We start from the raw sequence: 18,742 nt of genomic DNA, 5'->3' as shown, positions 1-18,742 counted from the left end.
CTCACTCACAACCACAGTCTGTGCAGCTTTTATTTCAACAGAGAAGTAATAAAATCTATATACAGTCTAAAACCAGTAGAAAAGGTGAGTAAAAAGGACCCGTGGTCCATCTGGGTCCTGCCAGGAGCGGGGGCGGTGGCGCACGCCTTTACTCCCAGCACTTGGGAGGTGGAGGCAGGCAGATCTGTGAGTTGGAGGCCAGCCTGGTTGACATAGTGAGTTCCAGGCCAGCCAGAGCTACATAGTGAGACTCTGCCTCAGAACAAGAGTCTGTGGAGTGATATAACGGTAGGGCCGGGCAAGCATCGGACCTGGTGTCCAGAGAAGGGCCTGGGCATTTCTCTGGTCCAAGTAAGCGGGGCCTTATGAAAGACCCCTTGCCAAGCACAGGCAGAGGTGATGCTTCCTAGCTGTTGAGCCTGTCTTTTGGAGACGGGTAGACATTCCAAGGCCATCATGGAGGTCCAGCCTGACTTACAGACCCAGAGCGAGCCAAGCCTGGCCTGGATTCTGTTAGCAAGTCCAAACCTGCAATGAAAGAGTTCTATTTCAGATCCCGTATGGCCCAAGGATTCCCTTCCAGCCAGTCTCCCAGCCCTCTCCTGTTAACCTGCCTGGGCCTCTTGCCCCTCACCCACTCTTTAAGCTCCGTCCTATGCAACTGTCAATGGCCCGAGCCACAGGCACTTACCTTTACGGTACTATCTACAGCCCCTGAGAAGAGCCGGCCCCGGGAAACAGCCAGTGCGGTTACACTGCCCTGATGGCGCAGCAGCGTCTGGGTGCAGATCATGTTGTCCATACTCCAGACCTACAGGAGGAAGGGGTATGGGATATGAGGGCCTGCCCTGGCCCAGACACCTCTGGCCTCCTCCTCCTGGGCAGCACCTACCCTGAGGGACCGGTCATAGGATGCACTGAAGACTTTGGTCTGGTCTGGTGTTGAAATGACCGCCAGGGCATATACTGTGCCCACGTGGCCTGTTAGGGTCCGCACCTGCTCTTTGGATTCAATGTCCCACACCTGAAAGGGGGCAGAGTCCAGTAGGTTAGAGATAGGGACCCACAACAAGGGCAGAAGCCATGGAGGCCTGCTGTATGGTAGCCCTTACATGAATGAGGTTTTCATAGGTGCCACACACAATGTGGTGATTCGTCACGGCAATGGAGTACACACTGCCACCAGATGTCTGCAGGACATGGATGCAGTCAAGGGTCCGAATGTCCCAGATCTAGGGGAAAGTGTGTCACTTAGTCTCAGGCCAGACACCTGCTTACCTTGGGCTCAGGGATCCAGGAGAGACAGCTGAGAGCATGCTGGAGGGTAGGGAGAGGGCAGAAGAGGCTCTAGGTCACCCTAGGAAGGACAGTAGGACAAGTCCCTGCCACCAGGGGTAGCTTGGCACACCTTGATTGTCTGGTAAGAGCCACTGTACAGATAGCTCTGTGCTGCCACCAGGGCCCGCACCCAGTGGTTGAGGCCTGTGAGTTCTTTCTTCAACTTTAGCTCAGTGCCCACGATGTCCCAGACCTGTAGGGATGGCCATGAGCCTGGGTAGGAGGGTATCCATTGCCCCAGGAGCCCCCAGTCCACGCACACTCCTTGCCTGTACCTTGATAGCTTTCAGGGAGCCACTGAAGAGCATGTTATGGGAAGACACCAGTGTGCACACAGGGTTGTCGTGGGCCCGGATGGTGTTCACCTTCTGCAGGTTCTGGATGTCCCATACCTGTGGGGAGGGGGAGGACTTGGGATTAGTGAGGAAGCAAAGACCAATGGGTCTTCTCGACCCCCAACCCCTCTCACCCTGTGCCCACTCACAATGATAGTGCAGTCTGCAGATCCACTGTACAGTTTACACCTAGGGAAGCAAAGTCAACACAGGGAAGCAGAGTCAACAGGAAGCAGAAGAGGCTACTATGCCCTAGCTAGCCCTAGCTACTATGCCCTGGCTAGCCCCAGGATCTAATGTGGCTTGGTCTCAGGGCTACTGCTGCTCCTCAGTGCCATTCTCTGTGTGCATAGTTGGATGTGAACAAATAGGCTGCGAAACATCTGATGGCTGGGCTGAGCAAGCACGGAGGTCACCTATTCTGAATACCAAGCCCCAGGGCGGCTACCACCGCAGGAAAAGCTGGGCAAGACCTAGAATCACCACACCCAGCAAACCCAACAAGACACGAGAAAGGTTAGCCAGCCGTGGGAAGAGCCTACTGACAGCTTATTCATGGTAGCTCCTATATCAACTCTAACCAGAGTGAAGCCCAAGGTGCTAGCTGTCCTGGTCACAGGTGAGCTATCCTCCTCTCTAAGAGTGCCACCTCTGGCACCTAGCACATTAGGGCTGGGCCAAGTTCTCCTGGGGTTTTATAGACTGTCACCTAGGTATCCAATATTGCTCAGGTGTGAGTGCTCCAGAGATGGCAGAGACACAAGCTACACAGGTTCAAACACAGGCTCAGGGCCCACAGTGTGGCAGTACAGCACATTTTAGTGCTGCTTTGTGGCCAGCGGGCCCCATATTAAGACTCACCCCTGGATACAGAGCGCCAGCACAATACCATCATGACCTTCCAGTGTCTTTTGGCACTTGTAAGTTGTACACGTGTCCCATACCTGCAGAGATCAGGTCAGACCAGGTCCAGCAGGGTAGGTTTGGTGACAAAAGGGCAGAATAGCAGCCATTAGAAGAGAAGACCCATCCATGGAGAAGGATAGCTTAGGTGGCATGCAGTGCCCAGCTGAGCCCAGCCGTGCTGCAGGGCCTGTGGAACAGGGCCCCACTCACCTTGATCGTCTTGTCAGAAGAGCCACTGAAGAGCAGGTCACCCATGGAATAGACACAGAGACACCAGACAGGGCCCTGGTGTCCCACAAAGGTCCCTTTGCACTTGAAGATCTGCTGAGGGTCATAGGCTACAAATGGGAGAGGTTAATGAGGGACCAGTAGGGCTCTGGGGACAACGTGGGAGCAGGGGCAGGCTATACTCACATCCAAGGATACCCATGTTCAGGCGTGCATTGATGTGAGACAGCTCATCCTGCAGGGCCAAGAATGGCAGAAAATGGGTGGGTGGGGCTCACATGATCTGTGGTGAAGCTACAGAGCTCTGGGCCTAGGGTCAGCTCTTACTGGAACGTAGATCCTGAACCCTGAGCACCAGGAGCGAAGGCCAGAGGAGACCCCAATCTGTCCTCCCGAGTCCCACCACTACAGCCCTCACCTACTCACATTCAACATGGACGCATCTCTCCGGAATTCCATGAGGTCCTCGCTGAGCTTGCTCTGGTTCTCATCCAGGACATCAAACTTGAGCTCAAGGCTCTTTTCCAGCTGGTCAATCTTCTCTGAGAGTTTGCCCAGCATGGAGCGCAGGAAAGCAATCTCCTGGTCCTTCTGGGCCAGTGCCACATGCATCTCGTGGAAGCGGTCATCGGTCTGCTGCAGGAACTCCTTCAGGCCCTCAAAGCGGCATGTTTCTAAGTGCGTCTCATAGGTGTCCTGATTCCCAATAAATGTGCACCTGGGGGAACAGCACAGCTGCCCACCTGCCTGGCTGGCGGAACTGACCCCTTAAGCCTCCCTGACCCCATTAAATCTCTCTAGAGTCATCATGGCCATGCTCAGTACCCCCAGATCAGCAACCTTCTTGACCTCCGCCACCCAGTAGTCAGGACATCACACCAGTGAATTCTGATACCCCCAGAAAGCTTCAGGACCCCTCTCTAAGGATGAAGCGTCTGCCTATCACCAGCCTCCCTGCTCCCAATGCTGGGCAAGATCTTTTTTTTCCCCTGCTTCCCCTTCACACCCATTCCAACCATTTGTTCAAATCTATGCCCCTTTACCCACCTTCCCTGATACCCCACTTCCAACCTGTTCTGCTCACAGAAGCCCTCAGCCTAGGAACTCAGACCCACCAGCCCCCGCCCCCACCCACTCACCCGTACTTAGAGTGGGGACACTTGATGTGCTCGCATTCTTTCAGGTGGGCCTCGAGATTCATCTTGAGAAGGGGTGGGCAGCTGGGGTTGTTAGGGCAGCGCACAGGTCTGTAGTCACAACTACTCTCGTGGTCCCTGTGCATGCACAGGACACAGGGGCTGAGCTGAGACCCCACAATGTAGCCCCAGAGAGGTAAAGGTGCTCGGAAACCCCAGGGAGGGAGAGGACCAGAAGGTACTCACTTCCGGGCACTAAGCTTGATGGTGAAGGGGCAGCCCCTTGGGTCTACCTCAAAGACACCAGGTTTCCCAGTGCCTGCTGCATGGCAGCCATGCCGACAATGTATGAAGAGCTCTCCAATCTGCTCGGCTACTGCAATGTTGTTCACCACCACTGTCAGCTTGGCATTGTCCACAGGACACTTCTCTGGGAGAGGAGGACATGTTGAGCCCACCACCTACCCAGCCACCTCTCCCTGGCAGCTTTGCCCAGTGGGAAGTCAAGTCCTGGGGAGGGAGATGCAGTGGCGCGGCAGGTGGAGAGAAGCCCTCCAGGTGCCTCGTCCACTCTTCCGTCTGCCCCAAGGTGCCGGTGCAGGAAGAGCTGCCCAGCAGACCTCCCAGAGGATGAATGGGTGGTGACAGACGGTAGAAGGACAGCCAGCTGGGTGTGGAGAAGAAGCAGGGACTGCCAGGGACAACAGCACCTGTTGGAGCCCCAGCCCTCACCCTGGGACCCAGCCCACACCCACCACAGCCACGGCTCTCCTGGTAGAGACCCCAGGAGTTGGAGGTCTGCTTTGCTGTCAAGGTCCTTTGCCAGGCCTGAGCTCTTGTGACACTAGTCAAGCCCTGGCAGAGGCCACACATGCCTGGTTAAGAAACTGGTGGCCTCTGCTGGCTACCCGGGAAATAGCAGAGCAGAATTACCCACCAACCTCACAGGTCTGGACAGGAGGCACACACACACCTACCTGACTTCAAGGCGCATCGTCTGCAGAAGGTGTGCTGTGGGGACAGAGAGTGGACTTGGGGGAGAGCTGTGACTGTCTTCCCTCCAGTCAAGGTCAGTGGCAGCCCAGGGCTCGCACCATCCCACACCACTGCAGAGAGCTCCCGCTGGACAGCCAGCTTGGGAGGACAAGAGGGGACTAGGGTCCAAGCAGCAGAGCCGGCAAGCAGCCCTGGGCTGGGGAGCAAGTGTCTATGGCCTCACCCCACATGTAGTGATCACAGGGTCCTTGAACACACTGCAGCAGAGCTGACAGCACAGCTTTACTGAGGGCTGCTCGGCAAACACCAATGGCTCCTAGACAGAGAGGAGCAAGACGATCAGGACACGGGCCAGGAGTGCTGATGTGGCGCTTAGTAGACCTCAGTGACACCGACTGCCCAACCGCCCGCATGTCCACCCTGCCCAGGGCCGTTCACCGACTGCTGACAAGAGACCAGGAGCCAACGCAAGAGGTGGTTCAGGGGCAGGCTGAAGCAGCGAGACGCCGCGCATCTGGCACCTGCAGTCTCAGACTGCCTTATTGTCTCCCCTCCTGGCTCACAGACTAGCAAAGCAGCCCATCAGAGCCCCGCCTCCCCACAGTCATCCCCAGGCCTTCTCAGGAGTCAGAGACTTCAACATGGACTACAGGCCCTAATCGGGTCTGACCTACCCTCAGGGTGAGCTATGTTGGTGTGGTCTGAGGGGAAAGTGTCCCGTGCCACTGCAGCAGTAACACCCTGGAAGATGACTCCTGCCAAGCCTACCGCACCTACCGGCTCCTCCTCCTCCTCAGGCAGCGAGAATGTGGAGCGCAGAGACATGCTGGACTCGGAGTGTAGGGAGCGGACAGAGATGGCTGAGTCGGAGCGGCGAGGAGTGTTGATAGGGGGCTGCACAGATGGAGGCAGCCTATCAGGGGGTTGAGCCCTGTGGAGGCAGGGGTGCCCCTAAGCCACCCCACTTCCAGCAAGCCCTCAAGGCTGTGGATTGTGTGTGGGAGGCTGGTATGGCCTCAATCCCGCTGCCTGTGGTGGCCAGCCCTAGCCTTCAGTGCTGGGCTGCCCGTTCTTGCCTGCCAACTTTCTTTGTGTAAATGGAGAGATTTCCTGCTATTCAATTCTACAGGACATGCTCAGGCCTCTTCCTGCTTCCCGTGAGGGAATGTGGGCTGCAGAGAGGCTGCATCCAGCAACCAGTCCTGAAGCAGCTAAGACCCCAGATTACTGAACAGAAAAGCGTAGATAGAAGCCTGGTCAAGGAGAGGTGCCCATGGTCTGAGCTGCTTTCTTGTCCGAGAGTCACTCAACCCAGCCAGGGAGGTTCGCTGTAATGACAGGAATACTTTTTACCAGAGGCTGACCTCCTCCTGGGATCCCTCCTAAAGGGATCAGACTTTGATGAGGTCGAGGGGAGAGAGGCACAGATTCCAAGCATTACTGCCGCCGTAGCTTCTCCTCCATGCAGGACCCACTGCTAGGCCCACCTACCTCTCCTGAGCCTGTGTCCAGAACAGGGAAGGAGCCATGGGATTGGGATGCAGGCCATCCCAGCTCTGGGTCTCCCTGAGCAGGAGGCAGAGACTGGGTACACACACGATCCACCAGGGCAGTGCTATCCCTCCTTACAGTGTCCCAAGTTGCATCTTGCATGGGAATGCCACGTGAGACCCAGAGGGTGAAGTTAAAGGAAGTGGGTCAGACACCCGCACAGGCGGCAATGGCAGGCAGAGGAAGGCAGAGGACCAGGCAGGAGCTAGCCCAGAGCTGCACTCTCCCCCGCCTGCTGACTAGCAAGCTCTCAGGCTCCCACCCCAAGCACAGCAACGGAGGCCAGCCAGTGGGGTGGGGTAGGCATGGTTGCCCAATGCCCCACAGCAAACAGAAGATTGTAGGACATCTCTAAAGTTTCTGTAACCTGTCAGACACCCCAGAGTTATCCAAAACCAGAAGCACAATGAATCCCCTTCCAAGGCCCAGACTGCAATCAGGAGTTGGGTGGAGTTTGAGGTGAAGCGAGGGCACGGGTACCACACATCTGACCCATCCTTAGGCTCAGGGCAAGCCTGGTCCGTAATAGACCTACTCAGCAGTTATCTTCCTATTGAAAGGGAAACAGAGATTGGGCCTGGTGACATTCCTTTGATCCCAACACTCCAGAGACAGAGATAGACAGATCTCTCTGAGTTCAAGGACATCCTGGTCTACATAGTGAGTTCCAGGATAATGTGGACTACATGAAGACCCTGCCTTAAACAAATAAAAATAATAACAAAACCCACCAAAAATAAAGAACAAATAAAATAAAAGCAAAAAGAAAAGGGAAAAGAAGCCTGGTTCATCTGCCTCTTGAGTGAGGAAGGGCTTTGGTCCCGACAGACCTGCTCTGTCCCACTGGTGACTTGCTTGAGTGACCTTTTGTGGCTCCCACCTCACTTAAGATGGAGCCCAAACGGCCTGACACAGGCCTTCAGGGGCCACACCCTAAAGCACCGTCCTACAACTGGCTGCTCCTGCCTACAGGAGGGGCCACACCCTAAAGTACCATCCCACAACTGGCTGCTCCTGCCTACAGGAGCCTCCTCTTGCGTCCAGGGATGCAAGAGTTCAGATGTCAGGTGCCTCGCTCTCCCAGCTCTGCTCTCCGGCTCGCTCCTCCTAGGGCCTGGGCCTCGGGAAGGTGTGCCTGGCAGGAGGCTGGGAATCACACTAGGCTCCTGCATCATGGACACCTACCATGCCATCCTCCTCATCCCGTGGCGAATAGGCAAGGGTGCTAGAGGAGGAAGGTGTCCTGCGGTGCTGTTTGTATGTGCTGGTCCCATCAGCCGCTGAAAAGAGAGGGGAAGGGCTGAATGACATGACTGTCAGTGGAGGAAGAGGCTGACGTGGTGGAGACAGCTGGCGGAGGGAGCCCTTCAGGGTCTATGGAACCCTTCAGACTGGCTCTAGCTCTCAGCCTCCCTCTACTAGACTGGGACACAGTTATCCAGAGTTGTCTTCCAGCAGGAAGGCCCTGTCTCATCAGCCTGGACCTGCAGACAACTGAGAATGGACTGCTAGCTGCCCCACCCCGCTTACCAACAGGACACTTAAATGTACTTCCTTCCTTTGGTGTAGACAACCCAGGACTTGGCTCATGCCAATCACCAGCAGCTGATCCCTAGCCTTTTCTTTTTTCTTTCTTTTCTTTTCTTTAACTTTGTGTGAATGAGTGTTTTTACCACCATGTATGTGTGTACACCACTTATGTACCTGGTACCCCCCGGAAGCCAGAAAATGGCATCGGATCTCCTAGAACTGGAGTTAAAGATTGCTGTGAAACACTGTGTGGGTGCTGCAAATTGAACCTGGATCCTCTGGAAGAAAAGCCAGTGCTTTAACCACTGAGCTATCGCTCCTGATTCAGTTCTTGTTGAATTTGGCTTTTTGAGACCTGGAACTCATAGAGATCAACCTATCTATGCCTCCCAAAGGCTGGGTTAATGTAGGGAGACAGACTCTCCCTGCACTGCTCAGGGTTACTTCAAATGCATTACTTTCCTGCCTCTACCTCCCTAATAATTGCTAGGATTATAGGCAGACACCACCAAACCCAACTAAGGCCTCTTTCTCAGAGCCTGTACAAGGTTCCATGCCTAGCTGGACCTACAATCAACCCCAAATAGTACATCAGTGGCCTGGTATCTTTCCAGGGTGGGTCACTTGGGGCTTCCTTTTGATCTTTAAAGTAATTCTGCCAGGTTGACTTTCTAGAAGAGGAAACTGAGGCACACGGAGACTGGAGACCCTCAGCTAATGCATGCTAGTCTAGGTCTTCCCTACTCCTCCCTAGGACAACCAGAATCAGGAACTGGAGCTAGAATTTGGTCTCTCTCCTCTAGCCTATAGAATGCCCTGCCCACCCTGGGCTAGAAAGTAGAGATCCCTCAAGAATGAAAGATCAAGGGTCCACATGGGAACCAGAGAACCATCTCACAGTCCCTATAAGACCACAGTGCTAGGGACAGGCTACAACCAGCACAGGTTAAAACAGATCCAGATGTCACAGCAACTAGGACCCTATAGGCCTCCATTCAAGATTAGGAATGTGACTGCCTATCCTGTGACTGGGCCTCAGTTTCTCCATCTGTAACAAGAAGAGCCAGATGGGGCAAGTACTGGTACATTGCTGCCTAGTTGGCAGAAACCAGGGTATAGCAGACCACATGCCATTTTGTCTCTGGAACCCTCAACAGTGGTGACAGACACTGTGTAGTTTCTAAAGGTATATGAACTGTTAAGCAATGGCCTCCTGGGTAGGGGTGTGGTAGAGGCCCTTTCAGAGCCTTCTCAGGTCATCCAGGAATAAAAGGCCCTGGCGTGCACCTTCAGCCACGGGAAGGCAATTAAAAAACCAATTAGTAGCTGGTGCACTCCTGCGGTGGAGTGAGCACTGAAAAGCGGAACAGCGTGCCCCAGAAGCCGGGCCCTCTCTAGCCTCAGCACGGATGCTGCCTCACGGCCCCACCTATGCTACGATCTCTTGAAGCACTGTCTGATGGCACCAGATCCCACCCGAGAAAAGGTGCTGTGCCACTCACACTTTTGGACACTAGGAGTCATGGTTGGGCTGAGGCAGGGTTGCTATAATAGGATAGATATAACTAGTGGTGCCAGGAAGGTCAAGACTGGCCCCAGAGGGAAGAAGAGGGGGCACTAATAACAAAGGTGAGGCACGAACAGGACTGCCTAACTGTCTAGAGACTGAGACACGGCAAGCAGCAGCCAGGAGAGCACCCTACCGGGAGGTGCCCTGCATCCCAGCAGAGTACAGATTCTTCCTGGTCAGGCTCACCTTTGGTGATGGTGGTGACGGTCGAGAAGGTAGGCCCAAAGGTCGTTTCCATCCTGGTCTAAGACAATGGAAAAGGCTTAATGCAATATCCATAGGGTCACACATGCTGACCTGCTTGTGGCCCACCTGTGTGCATATGCAGGGACACACCATCAACAGGCACAGGTTATCCCAAGGGTCCCTTCAAGAGCTGTAGCTCTGTCCTCAGTGCCAAGTTATCTCTCTCTCTCTCTCTCTCTCTCTCTCTCTCTCTCTCTCTCTCTCTATATATATATATATATATATATATATATATATATATATATATATATATATATATATATATATATATATATAAATATAAAATGATTGATTGATAGATAGATAGATAGATAGACAGATAGATAGATACAGATAGCATGCTGGGGGCCTGGGGTGTGGTATGCAGCAGAGGGCAGGCCTTCTCTTACCCCACTGCTGTCTGATGAGGGCAGGCTGGCGGGGGCCCCGGAGAAGCGATTGTAGCGGGCACTCTGGGCTGAGCTCATGCTCTAGAGAGGCATCCAGGCTCCTTGGGCAGTGTGCCCTATGGGAAGACACAAATGAGGGGCTTCAGTGGTGGCGTCCTGGGCTCCTGCAGGTTAGCAGAGCTTCCCCACCTGGTAGATTTCTGGGCAGTTCAACTCAGGGCAGGTCTTAACTTCTTGCCTCTAGTGCCATGCTAGTAGATCCACAGTGGGCAAGGGCCTTCCTGCCTACCCTATTCAGGCGGTAGTGGTACCATCCCTTCAGGCCTGGACCTTTTGAGGAAGCCAACTTTATCCTGACGTGAGAAACCCTATCTGTGCCGGCTAATCCTCTGGTCCTGATTACAGCCAGTCACTTCAAGGTCTACTTCTCTGCAGGTCAAATGTTCCTATGACTAAGGCTGGGGTCTCGCTTTCTGCCCACCCACCCACCCACCCACACACACCAGGACTTAGTCACATGAGAACCCACCAGAGCACATGAATGTGCTCTCTGCCATAGCACATGCTATCAGGTCCCAGCCAGGACCACAAAGAACCCATGGGCAGTCACTTGGGCCTGTCTCCCAGATGTGGTCATACAGGGCAAGTCACAGGAAAAAGGTAAATCTTAGAACTGAACTAATGGAGATCACCCATAAAAACTGTACCACTCAGGAGCTAAGGTAGCAGGGGGACAATGACAGCATACAAGGGCCAGTGTCCCTACTCAACCCAGAAAAGAGGGTCAGGAGAAAGGGTAGATATGTGTCATCTACAGGGAAGGGAAGATTAAAAAAGACCCAGTTAGTAGGTCATACTCAGGACAGGTCCAGGACAACACCCACCCTGTGACAAACAGCTATAGAAGACATGCAGAGACACAGCATCATCAGAAGGTATCCCCTAAGGGAGGCCGTAGTCTCAGGATTCCGCAAGGGTGGCACTAAGTCACCACTGTTCAACAAACAGGCGGCACGCATTCTTCGGGCTCACGGCCCATGGGCAGCCTTTGAAGCCACCTTCTAGGGAGCCATGGCACTGGAGCACCCATTCCACAGGCCAGGACCACACCACAGGATAGCCTGGTCTGTGCCAAGGCCCGCGAGGACAGACAAGTAACAGGAAGGGAGAGCGCTCCAGACGGTCCCGGTGGATCACGTGCTAAGCCCAGGCTCAGTCGAGGTGGGACAGTTTCTACCCCCAGACCCTAGGGACAGTGCATGCACCATGCTCTCAGGCCCTCCTGGCACTGTCTCTTCCACACAAACACTTGAAGGCCACCAAGTATGTCCTGCTTTACTCAGACTTGTTTAGCTCCCACCACAGGGCATTGAGGAAGGACTGGCTCCCACCCTCTGCAACCCCGGCTGACTCTTGGTCCTTTCCTTTTACTCCCCAGGCCTCACCTACCTCTTCAGCTGTCAACTGCACCAGAAACCCCTCACCCCAACTCACAAATCAGGGTAGCTCCTGCCCCTGCACTGTCAGGCACCTGCCACCTGTCACTCTAGACACCCTCAAGTACAGGTAAGTGGAGCTCTCTAAAAGGCAGGCAAAGGCCTGCCTTGTCCTGACCGTAGCCTCATGGCACACGGCTGCCACCGCAGTTGCCAGTGTGAGCCAGAGGCTCTGTGGTGGTCACTTCCTCCCTCCATTACACCAGCCTCTAGACCACCAGACACCGCAAGGCTCAACCATGATCCTAGGGCTTGGCTCTCTATACTTTAGACTGGACTCTAGGGAAAGACAAGCGCAGAGGAGGGAGCCTGCGGAGATGTGAATGTGGCCTGAGGGTCACCCTGCATTCTTCGGCCCCTTTCCCCCAGCAGTCAGTCTCCTTCCTGAGGAGAAAGGTTCTCGACAGCCTGCCAGGGTCTTGTTTGTCACAGAGACAAGCAAGGATAAATGTGTGAATCACTAGGTGGCCTCCTGAGAGGAGAGTGCCCAGTTGACTGTGACCCTCTTCCCTGCAGGGAGCCTGTGGGTTTGAGCAAAGCTGGTGATTGTTTGTAGAACAGTGGCCCCTCCTAGCACACACCTTTTGCTCCTTTGACTTTCAGCCAGCCTAAACCTGGGGGCTTCATTCAGGGCTTGCTCTGTAAGTGTGAAAGGTTCAACCCTTTGGATAAACCTAGGAAGTGGGCTCACTGGGTGGTATTAAGAGACAGACAGAAAAAAAAAAAAAGAGAGAGACAGACAGACAACTCTACATTCTATAGAGTTGTTTCCTAGCACCTGTTACTCTGGCCTGTGAGCCCAAGAACACAGTGCCTGGTTAGGCCTCACTCTATCATAAGGTTAAGAGAAAAAGTACACATGGCGACACACAAATCAGCAGCCAGACTATAGAGTCAGTACAGGGGACCAGAACCAGCCTGAGAGGAAGCATGGGGCCAAAATGAACTGGGAAAGCGGCAGCATATTCCCAGTTCACGCTGGTTCAGCCTCCTTCAGGGACCCAAGGTAGGCTAACCTCAGGCTAGGGTCCAGAGCCTCAATCCGTGCAAACCCCACAAGGTAGCCACCACCCTCCACAGGATTGAGTAGCACTGAAGGTTATGTTTTCAGGGTCTAAGCTTTACAAAAACAGGATTCAGCAGCTGTGGGGGGCAGGCCCCAGACAGCAGGGAAACTGTCACACAAGTCAAACCCACCAGGCTGCTGAAGGCTCTCTGGCAGAAAGCTGTTTATCTCAGTGGGAACTCCTTTGGGGTTCTGTGTCCTGGAAGTCTGATCTCTCCTGTCCTCTAATTCCCAGAGCGGAAGGACAGCTTCCCACAAAGATGGCAACCCATTCTCAAATTGGAAAAGAGCTATGGGCAGTGAGCTAAGCCAGGATTTGCCATTTAAGCTCTCTGCCCCTCTCCCAAGTCCAAGACTATCTGTGGAGTCCAGAACATATAAGCCCCTAAGAAACGGAATTCTTTCAGATTTTTTTAAAGTGGTATTAAAAACTGAACTTAGTGCTGGGCTGTAGTGGTACATGCCTTCAATCCCAGCACTGGGGAGGCAGAGGCAGGTGGATCTCTGTGAGTTTGAGGCCAGCCTAGTCTACAGAGAGAGTTCTAGGATAGCCAAGGCTATATAGAGAAACTCTGCCTTGAAACTCTGTCTGAACTCAGCTGATGAGATGCCTTAGTGTCCCTGAGTTCAATTCCCAGCACCCACTCTGGCTCACAGCAGCTGTAGCTCCTGTTCCAAAGGATCTGATGTGCTTTTCTAACCTCCATAGGGACCAGGCACACCTGTGGTAAACAGACATACATAAGACAAAACTGTCAAATAATAAAGATAAATAAAAGTATACAATTTTAGGAAAAAAAAAAAGGAAATTAAACTTGGGATCTCATACAGCCTGGACAAGTGCTCTACCACTGAGCCCTGTTCCCAGTCCCGAGATTTATTTTTTCAAGACAGGATTTCTCTGTGTAGCCCTGGCTGTTTTGGAACTCACTTTGTAGACCAGGCTGGCCTTGAACTCACAGAGATCCACCTGTGCCTGCCTCCCAAGTGCTGGGATTAAATACATGTGCTACCAGTGCCCGGCCTAAAAATGTTTTAAGACAGTCTCACTATAGCTCAGGCTGGTTTCGCACTAATGATCTTCCTGCTTTAACCTCCACAGGCTGGGATGACCGGCATAAGGCATGGCAGTTGGCAACAGAATCTTACTTCTCATTTTCCTTTTTTTCCTTTTTCTGATTCTTTTCCCACTTATTTTTCTGTGTGTGCGCTTCAGTATATGTGTGTACCACGTATATGTGTGTACCACCTTCCCTACACAAGTGTGCAGTGCTCAGAAAATAAACTGTGGAAGTAGGCTCTCTCCTTCCTCGCAGGTTGCCACGCCTGGCAACAGGCACAAGTCCACACTGATCTCTCCCACACTAGGATGGCACTTTGTGTGTGTGTGTGTCACACACACACACACACACACACACACACACACACGGGAGCACACATGGAAGTCAGAAGACATCTCGTGGGAGTTTGTTCTCTTCCTGGTGTCCTGTGGGTACCAGGGACTGACCTCAGGTCTCCAGATCATCAGGCTTGCAGACAAATGCCCTTATCTGTTGAGCTATCTCCCCAGATCAAGACTTATCTTTTCTTTTAGATTTATCTTTATTATTTTATGTATACAACTGTTTTACCTTCGTGCGTGTCTGGTGTTTGAGAAGGTGTTGCACCTCTATGTAGGTGCTGGGAATCGAACTGAGGTCTTATTCAATGAGTGCTCTTATCCACTGAGCAGACTTTCCAGCTCCCCCAAGATTTATCTTAAAAAGAAGAAAAAACATGTGTGTGTGTGTGTGTGTTTAAGCATGCATGTGTACTGGTACCTACAGAAACCAGAAGGAGAGCTGGATTCCCTGGAGTCAGAGTTTTAAGTGGTTGTGAGCAACTCAGTGTGAACACAAGGAATTCAACTTCAGGGAGCGCTCTCTTAACCAATCCCTCAAGAATCTTTTGTTGTTGTTGTTGGTTTTTTGTTTTTTTTTTGATTTTTGGTTTTTTTGAGACAGGGTTTCTCTGTATAGCCCTGGCTGTCCTGGAACTCACTCTGTAGACCAGGCTGGCCTCGAACTCAGAAATCCGCCTGCCTCTGCCTCCCAGAGTGCTGGGATTACAGGCGTGAGCCACCACCGCCCGGCTAAGAATCTTTTTAAGATCAAAAAAAAAAAAAAAAAGATTTATTTATCTAATTTTGTATGTGTTACTGTTTTGCCTACATGTATGAATGTGTACAAAACACGCAGTGCTCACACAGAGGCTACAGGAGAGCACTGGGTCCTGTGAGCTGCCACGAGGCCCTGAGAGCTGACCTGGGTCGTCTGCAAGAGCGTGTGCTCTGTTCTTGAACACTGAGCTCTCTCCAGCCCCAAGATCTGGTCTCTTTAAAGACAAAAAGTTTGAGAGCCTGAGGCAGGATTGCTCTAAGGCCAGCCTGGGATAGACAGTGATACTCTATCTTGGAGACCAGACAGACAGACAGACAGACACACACACACACACACACACACACACATCTTGGCTGTCATCACCAGTAGACAGGCAGCTCACGGCTCCAGTCCTGCCTGAGCTGTGGGTGGTCAACACTCTGGACTTCAGCCAGAGCACCCTCTGGTCACACTTGCCAGAGTCCCAGGCATGAGGAAGCCAGTGTAGGGGCCTGAAAAATGTCCAGCCCCTACTTCAGCTCCCCTGGGCTCAAAACCAGGTCTGGACGCCAAATCCTATAGAAACAGACTTGGTTGCCATAGCAAAGATACATGCACTTTCCCTGGCTGTTCCCGTGAATGTCCCCTTAAGCACATCTTTTCCATCCCAAACAGGCAGAGTATTACAGCCAAGATCCCCAGCGTGCCTCAGACGTGAAGATCTCCCAGAATCTCTAAAAACTCTGGAAAGAAAGAACCCTGTTGGCCTCCGTCCTTCCCAGCCCCCCAGCTCAGCCTCTGCCCTCAGTTTTCCTACTGTCTACGTCCACAATCCCAGCTCAGTGGTGGGGTCCCTTAGCATGCCTCTCCTTCCCAGTGTTCTGCTTCCTCCTTATACCCCATATCCAGCCTCTGTACCTTGCCTACCCAGGCTGAACCCCTCAGAGTCCAGTGAACCTCACTCCCCTGCTGCCAGTGGCCCTAGCCTCACCTCACTAGCATTTATTTGCCATGGCTGTGGTATAGGAATCAGGCTTTTTTTTTCTGTCTAGAAGTGCAGAGGGCTTCTGGGGGAGGAGGATAGCCAGATCTGGAGCTGACAGAAAGAGCGCTCTGAGGTATGTGTCATCCCATTCTAGGCCCTGCTGCCTCAAACAAATCTAACTGCTGTCAAACTTGTGGCAGCAGGTCCAGGGTCTGCTTCTTCCCACCCCACAGAAGCTTGGGTAAATCACTGAGGTGCCAGGCCAGGCAGAATGGACAGCAGAGCCCTCCCAGTCCCACACCACACTACACACCTGCTTCTGGCACTCACAGCCGCTCCACCCTCCAAACCTGGATTTCAAGGCTGCTTGCCTCCCTTGCATCCCTTCCCCCTGCCCCATACAACAGGCGTCCTCCCCTGGGCCTCTTGGGACTGGATGGCCTTCTTTCTTGGCTTCTATACTGTGACCTCTTCTGCTTGGGGTGTTCAAGAAGCATCAGGTCCTACATTATTACCTCAGTCTTAGTAGTCTGTTTCCTTAAGTCATGTTACTCTTCCCTAAGACTGGCATTCTCGGGATGCCATCTGTTGAAGGATGTGGGTTTGCTGGGTTCTTCTCTAAGGGCTTCTCATACACAAGCCAGTCAGAGATCTAATAAAGTGCTGGTTACCCACTTGCTGGTTAAGACCAGATTTATGGAAACCCTTGTCTCCAGCAAGACAAAACCAGCTGACAGCTCTCCCCACTCCACCCCCCTGCTGTGCGCAGAACCTGGCAGCCTAAATTTATCAACTATTCTATGTTAGAAATCTTCCGGTGGCGATCCACGAGGATCTGCCACCCAAACTAACAGCCTCCAGCTTACATTGTGTCTGCCTGGCTCCCGCAGTCCAGAAGCCCAGCTGACAGTTCTTAAAAGCAGGCACAGGCTGGCACTTCCCACATATGGCACTTAGGACAGAGTAGTTGGGACCATGGGCTCTAGACTCAGACAGACCTGGGTTCAAATTCTACTTTGACCATTCAAGAGAGGAATAACTGAGTAAGGTGCTTTACCTTGAAGGAGATTGTATTTCTCACTATAAGACATTTTAATGGATCAAAGTCTGAAAGGAGCTATCAGAGATAGCCTCAGCTGCACCTTCTTCCTATTTTCCACACCAGGCATTGTCTCATCCAAGATGTATACCCTCCGGGTGATAGCCCCAAAGACTGTTTAGAAGCTAGAGGGAAAGAAGGGCACGAAGCCCCATTTGTTTCCATCTGTCAGCCTCAGATCATAACTAAACACCCTGATCTTTCCTATTCATTTCCAGAAAAACTCTGATGTACAGCTACAAGAAGTTACACTAAGGGACTTCTCGGATTTGGGCAATACTCTTGGCCACTCCTTCCTCATCTGTGGTCACCTTAGTCAGGATGAGCATAGTCCTTCTCATTTCCTGAAGAGACAGCTGCAAATAGATTTAGGACCTCAGGGTATAGGGACTTGAGTTTCCAGAGAAACATGAATGTATGGAGTATCTTCAGGAGTGCCTTTATGACTGAAGCAGCGCCTGCCACAAAGACCATCAAGAAAGGTATCTGGGACATGGAGAAGCCCAAAGACGACTGAAGAACAAGGCCAACAGTGAACGGTCTGCAAAGGAATGAGCCTGTGTGTGCAGGGGGAGGGGCAGTAGGGGAGATGAAACTGAACTGGCAGATATCTCTAGACTTCATCCTCATCTGATCATGTTGGCCTGGCTCAAAAGAATCTAGGCTGGGACAACTGGCCTCTAGTGAGGGCTAGAAGGCGCTGATCTAGTTCCTCACTATCTCACTTGAATCATAAATCATTACGCATATCAGAAGGCTCTCAGACTTTGCCCTGATCTGCCTCTTAACCTCACCTATCACTTGTTTGTGCTTGCTGGCTTGCTCCAAGCCCTTCCTCACAGCGCCTTTGTCCCTCTAACTCCCTCTGCCTGTAAGGTTCTTCCCGCAATGTCTCAAGACTGACTGCTTCTCCATCAGGTCTTTGGCTAACCATAGGGCTCCCTACCAAAGATTTATGAACGCCCAACGCTTTATGTGTGTTCAGTTCCCCCCCCCTCCGTAATACTTATCACAGTTCCTCATGATTTTTAACTTTTTGTCAGTCTCTTGTTCCTCTTAGAGTAACAGTACTGCAGGTGAGTTGCCACAAGGAGACATTTACCAAAGTCTTGAGACATTTTTGTCGTAAAAACACAGGGAACAAACTCAGAAACGCTGCTAAACTGCGTGCAATGCACAGGACCCTAGAGGCAGAATGATCTGTCTCAAAACCGCGTACCAGATGAGCTTATCAGTTTGGAATCCGGTTCTCCGCCGACTCTCCAGAGCCTAGGATACTGCTTGGCACACAGGCAGCACTCAAAAAACGTAGGAGTGCAGCGAGAACGAAGGAGAGAGTGAAGGGAAGGAGTGACAGATAGATCTACTGAGAGTCAGAAGGAGGACTTACAGAGGCAGAGACCCCAGCTGTTTCAGTCCCGCCCCCTAGGCTAGGCCCACGACCGCTCGCGACGCTCCCATAACCAGCCGGCGCCCCACCGCACTCCCCGGAAGAAGGAGCCCGGGGTCCAGTGCTCCGCGCGCTCACTCACCCGCCCGCGGCTGCCCGGGAGCAGCGGCTACACCCTCCGGCATCATCTTGCCCCTCTCGGCCCGCGGCCGGGAAAGGTACAGGATACAGAAGCCGGAAGTCCCGGGGCACTGTGCAGGTCGGGACTTGTAGTTCACGGACGGCAGGAACTCTGGGGGCTGCTTTACTCTTTGAGCTTCCTAAACTACGACTTCCGGCGACC

General features: G+C 52.7%; 1 protein-coding gene across 2 annotated transcripts; it reads right to left on the bottom strand.

Moving 5' to 3' along the window:
* Positions 1 to 12: 12 nt before the first annotated feature.
* On the bottom strand, positions 13 to 18,700 carry Traf7 (TNF receptor associated factor 7). Of its 2 annotated transcripts, none has more exons than XM_052195562.1 (20): positions 18,542 to 18,700; positions 10,226 to 10,341; positions 9,777 to 9,834; positions 7,676 to 7,770; positions 5,717 to 5,833; positions 5,163 to 5,255; positions 4,921 to 4,954; positions 4,190 to 4,373; positions 3,953 to 4,081; positions 3,234 to 3,525; positions 2,994 to 3,042; positions 2,790 to 2,917; positions 2,535 to 2,617; positions 1,823 to 1,862; positions 1,614 to 1,730; positions 1,409 to 1,531; positions 1,113 to 1,232; positions 893 to 1,024; positions 692 to 811; positions 13 to 528 (listed from the first exon to the last, which is right to left on the bottom strand). In XM_052195562.1, exons 2-20 carry the CDS (start codon positions 10,301 to 10,303, stop codon positions 514 to 516), a joined length of 2,007 nt encoding a protein of 668 aa, XP_052051522.1. In that variant the 5' UTR covers positions 10,304 to 10,341; positions 18,542 to 18,700; the 3' UTR covers positions 13 to 513. The 2 variants fall into 2 exon arrangements, with proteins under 2 accessions (XP_052051522.1, XP_052051521.1); XM_052195561.1 differs by having other exon boundaries at positions 3,947 to 4,081; positions 18,542 to 18,699.
* Between the last annotated feature and the right edge of the window lie 42 nt (positions 18,701 to 18,742).

This window comes from Apodemus sylvaticus, chromosome 10 (genome assembly GCF_947179515.1).
Source record: "Apodemus sylvaticus chromosome 10, mApoSyl1.1, whole genome shotgun sequence".
NCBI lineage: Eukaryota > Metazoa > Chordata > Mammalia > Rodentia > Muridae > Apodemus > Apodemus sylvaticus.
This window is presented reverse-complemented; position numbering and strand designations above follow the sequence as displayed.

Excerpts from the sequence above, each read along its gene's own strand:
- Traf7 (XM_052195561.1), bottom strand. The coding sequence starts at position 10,303 with ATGAGCTCAGCCCAGAGTGCCCGCTACAATCGCTTCTCCGGGGCCCCC. Across the intron at positions 5,834-7,675 it reads GGGATGAGGAGGATGGCATG|CCCCCTATCAACACTCCTCG; the intron begins GTAGGTGTCCAT and ends CCATCTGTGCAG. Across the intron at positions 2,618-2,789 it reads CTTCTGACAAGACGATCAAG|GTATGGGACACGTGTACAAC; the intron begins GTGAGTGGGGCC and ends TGATCTCTGCAG.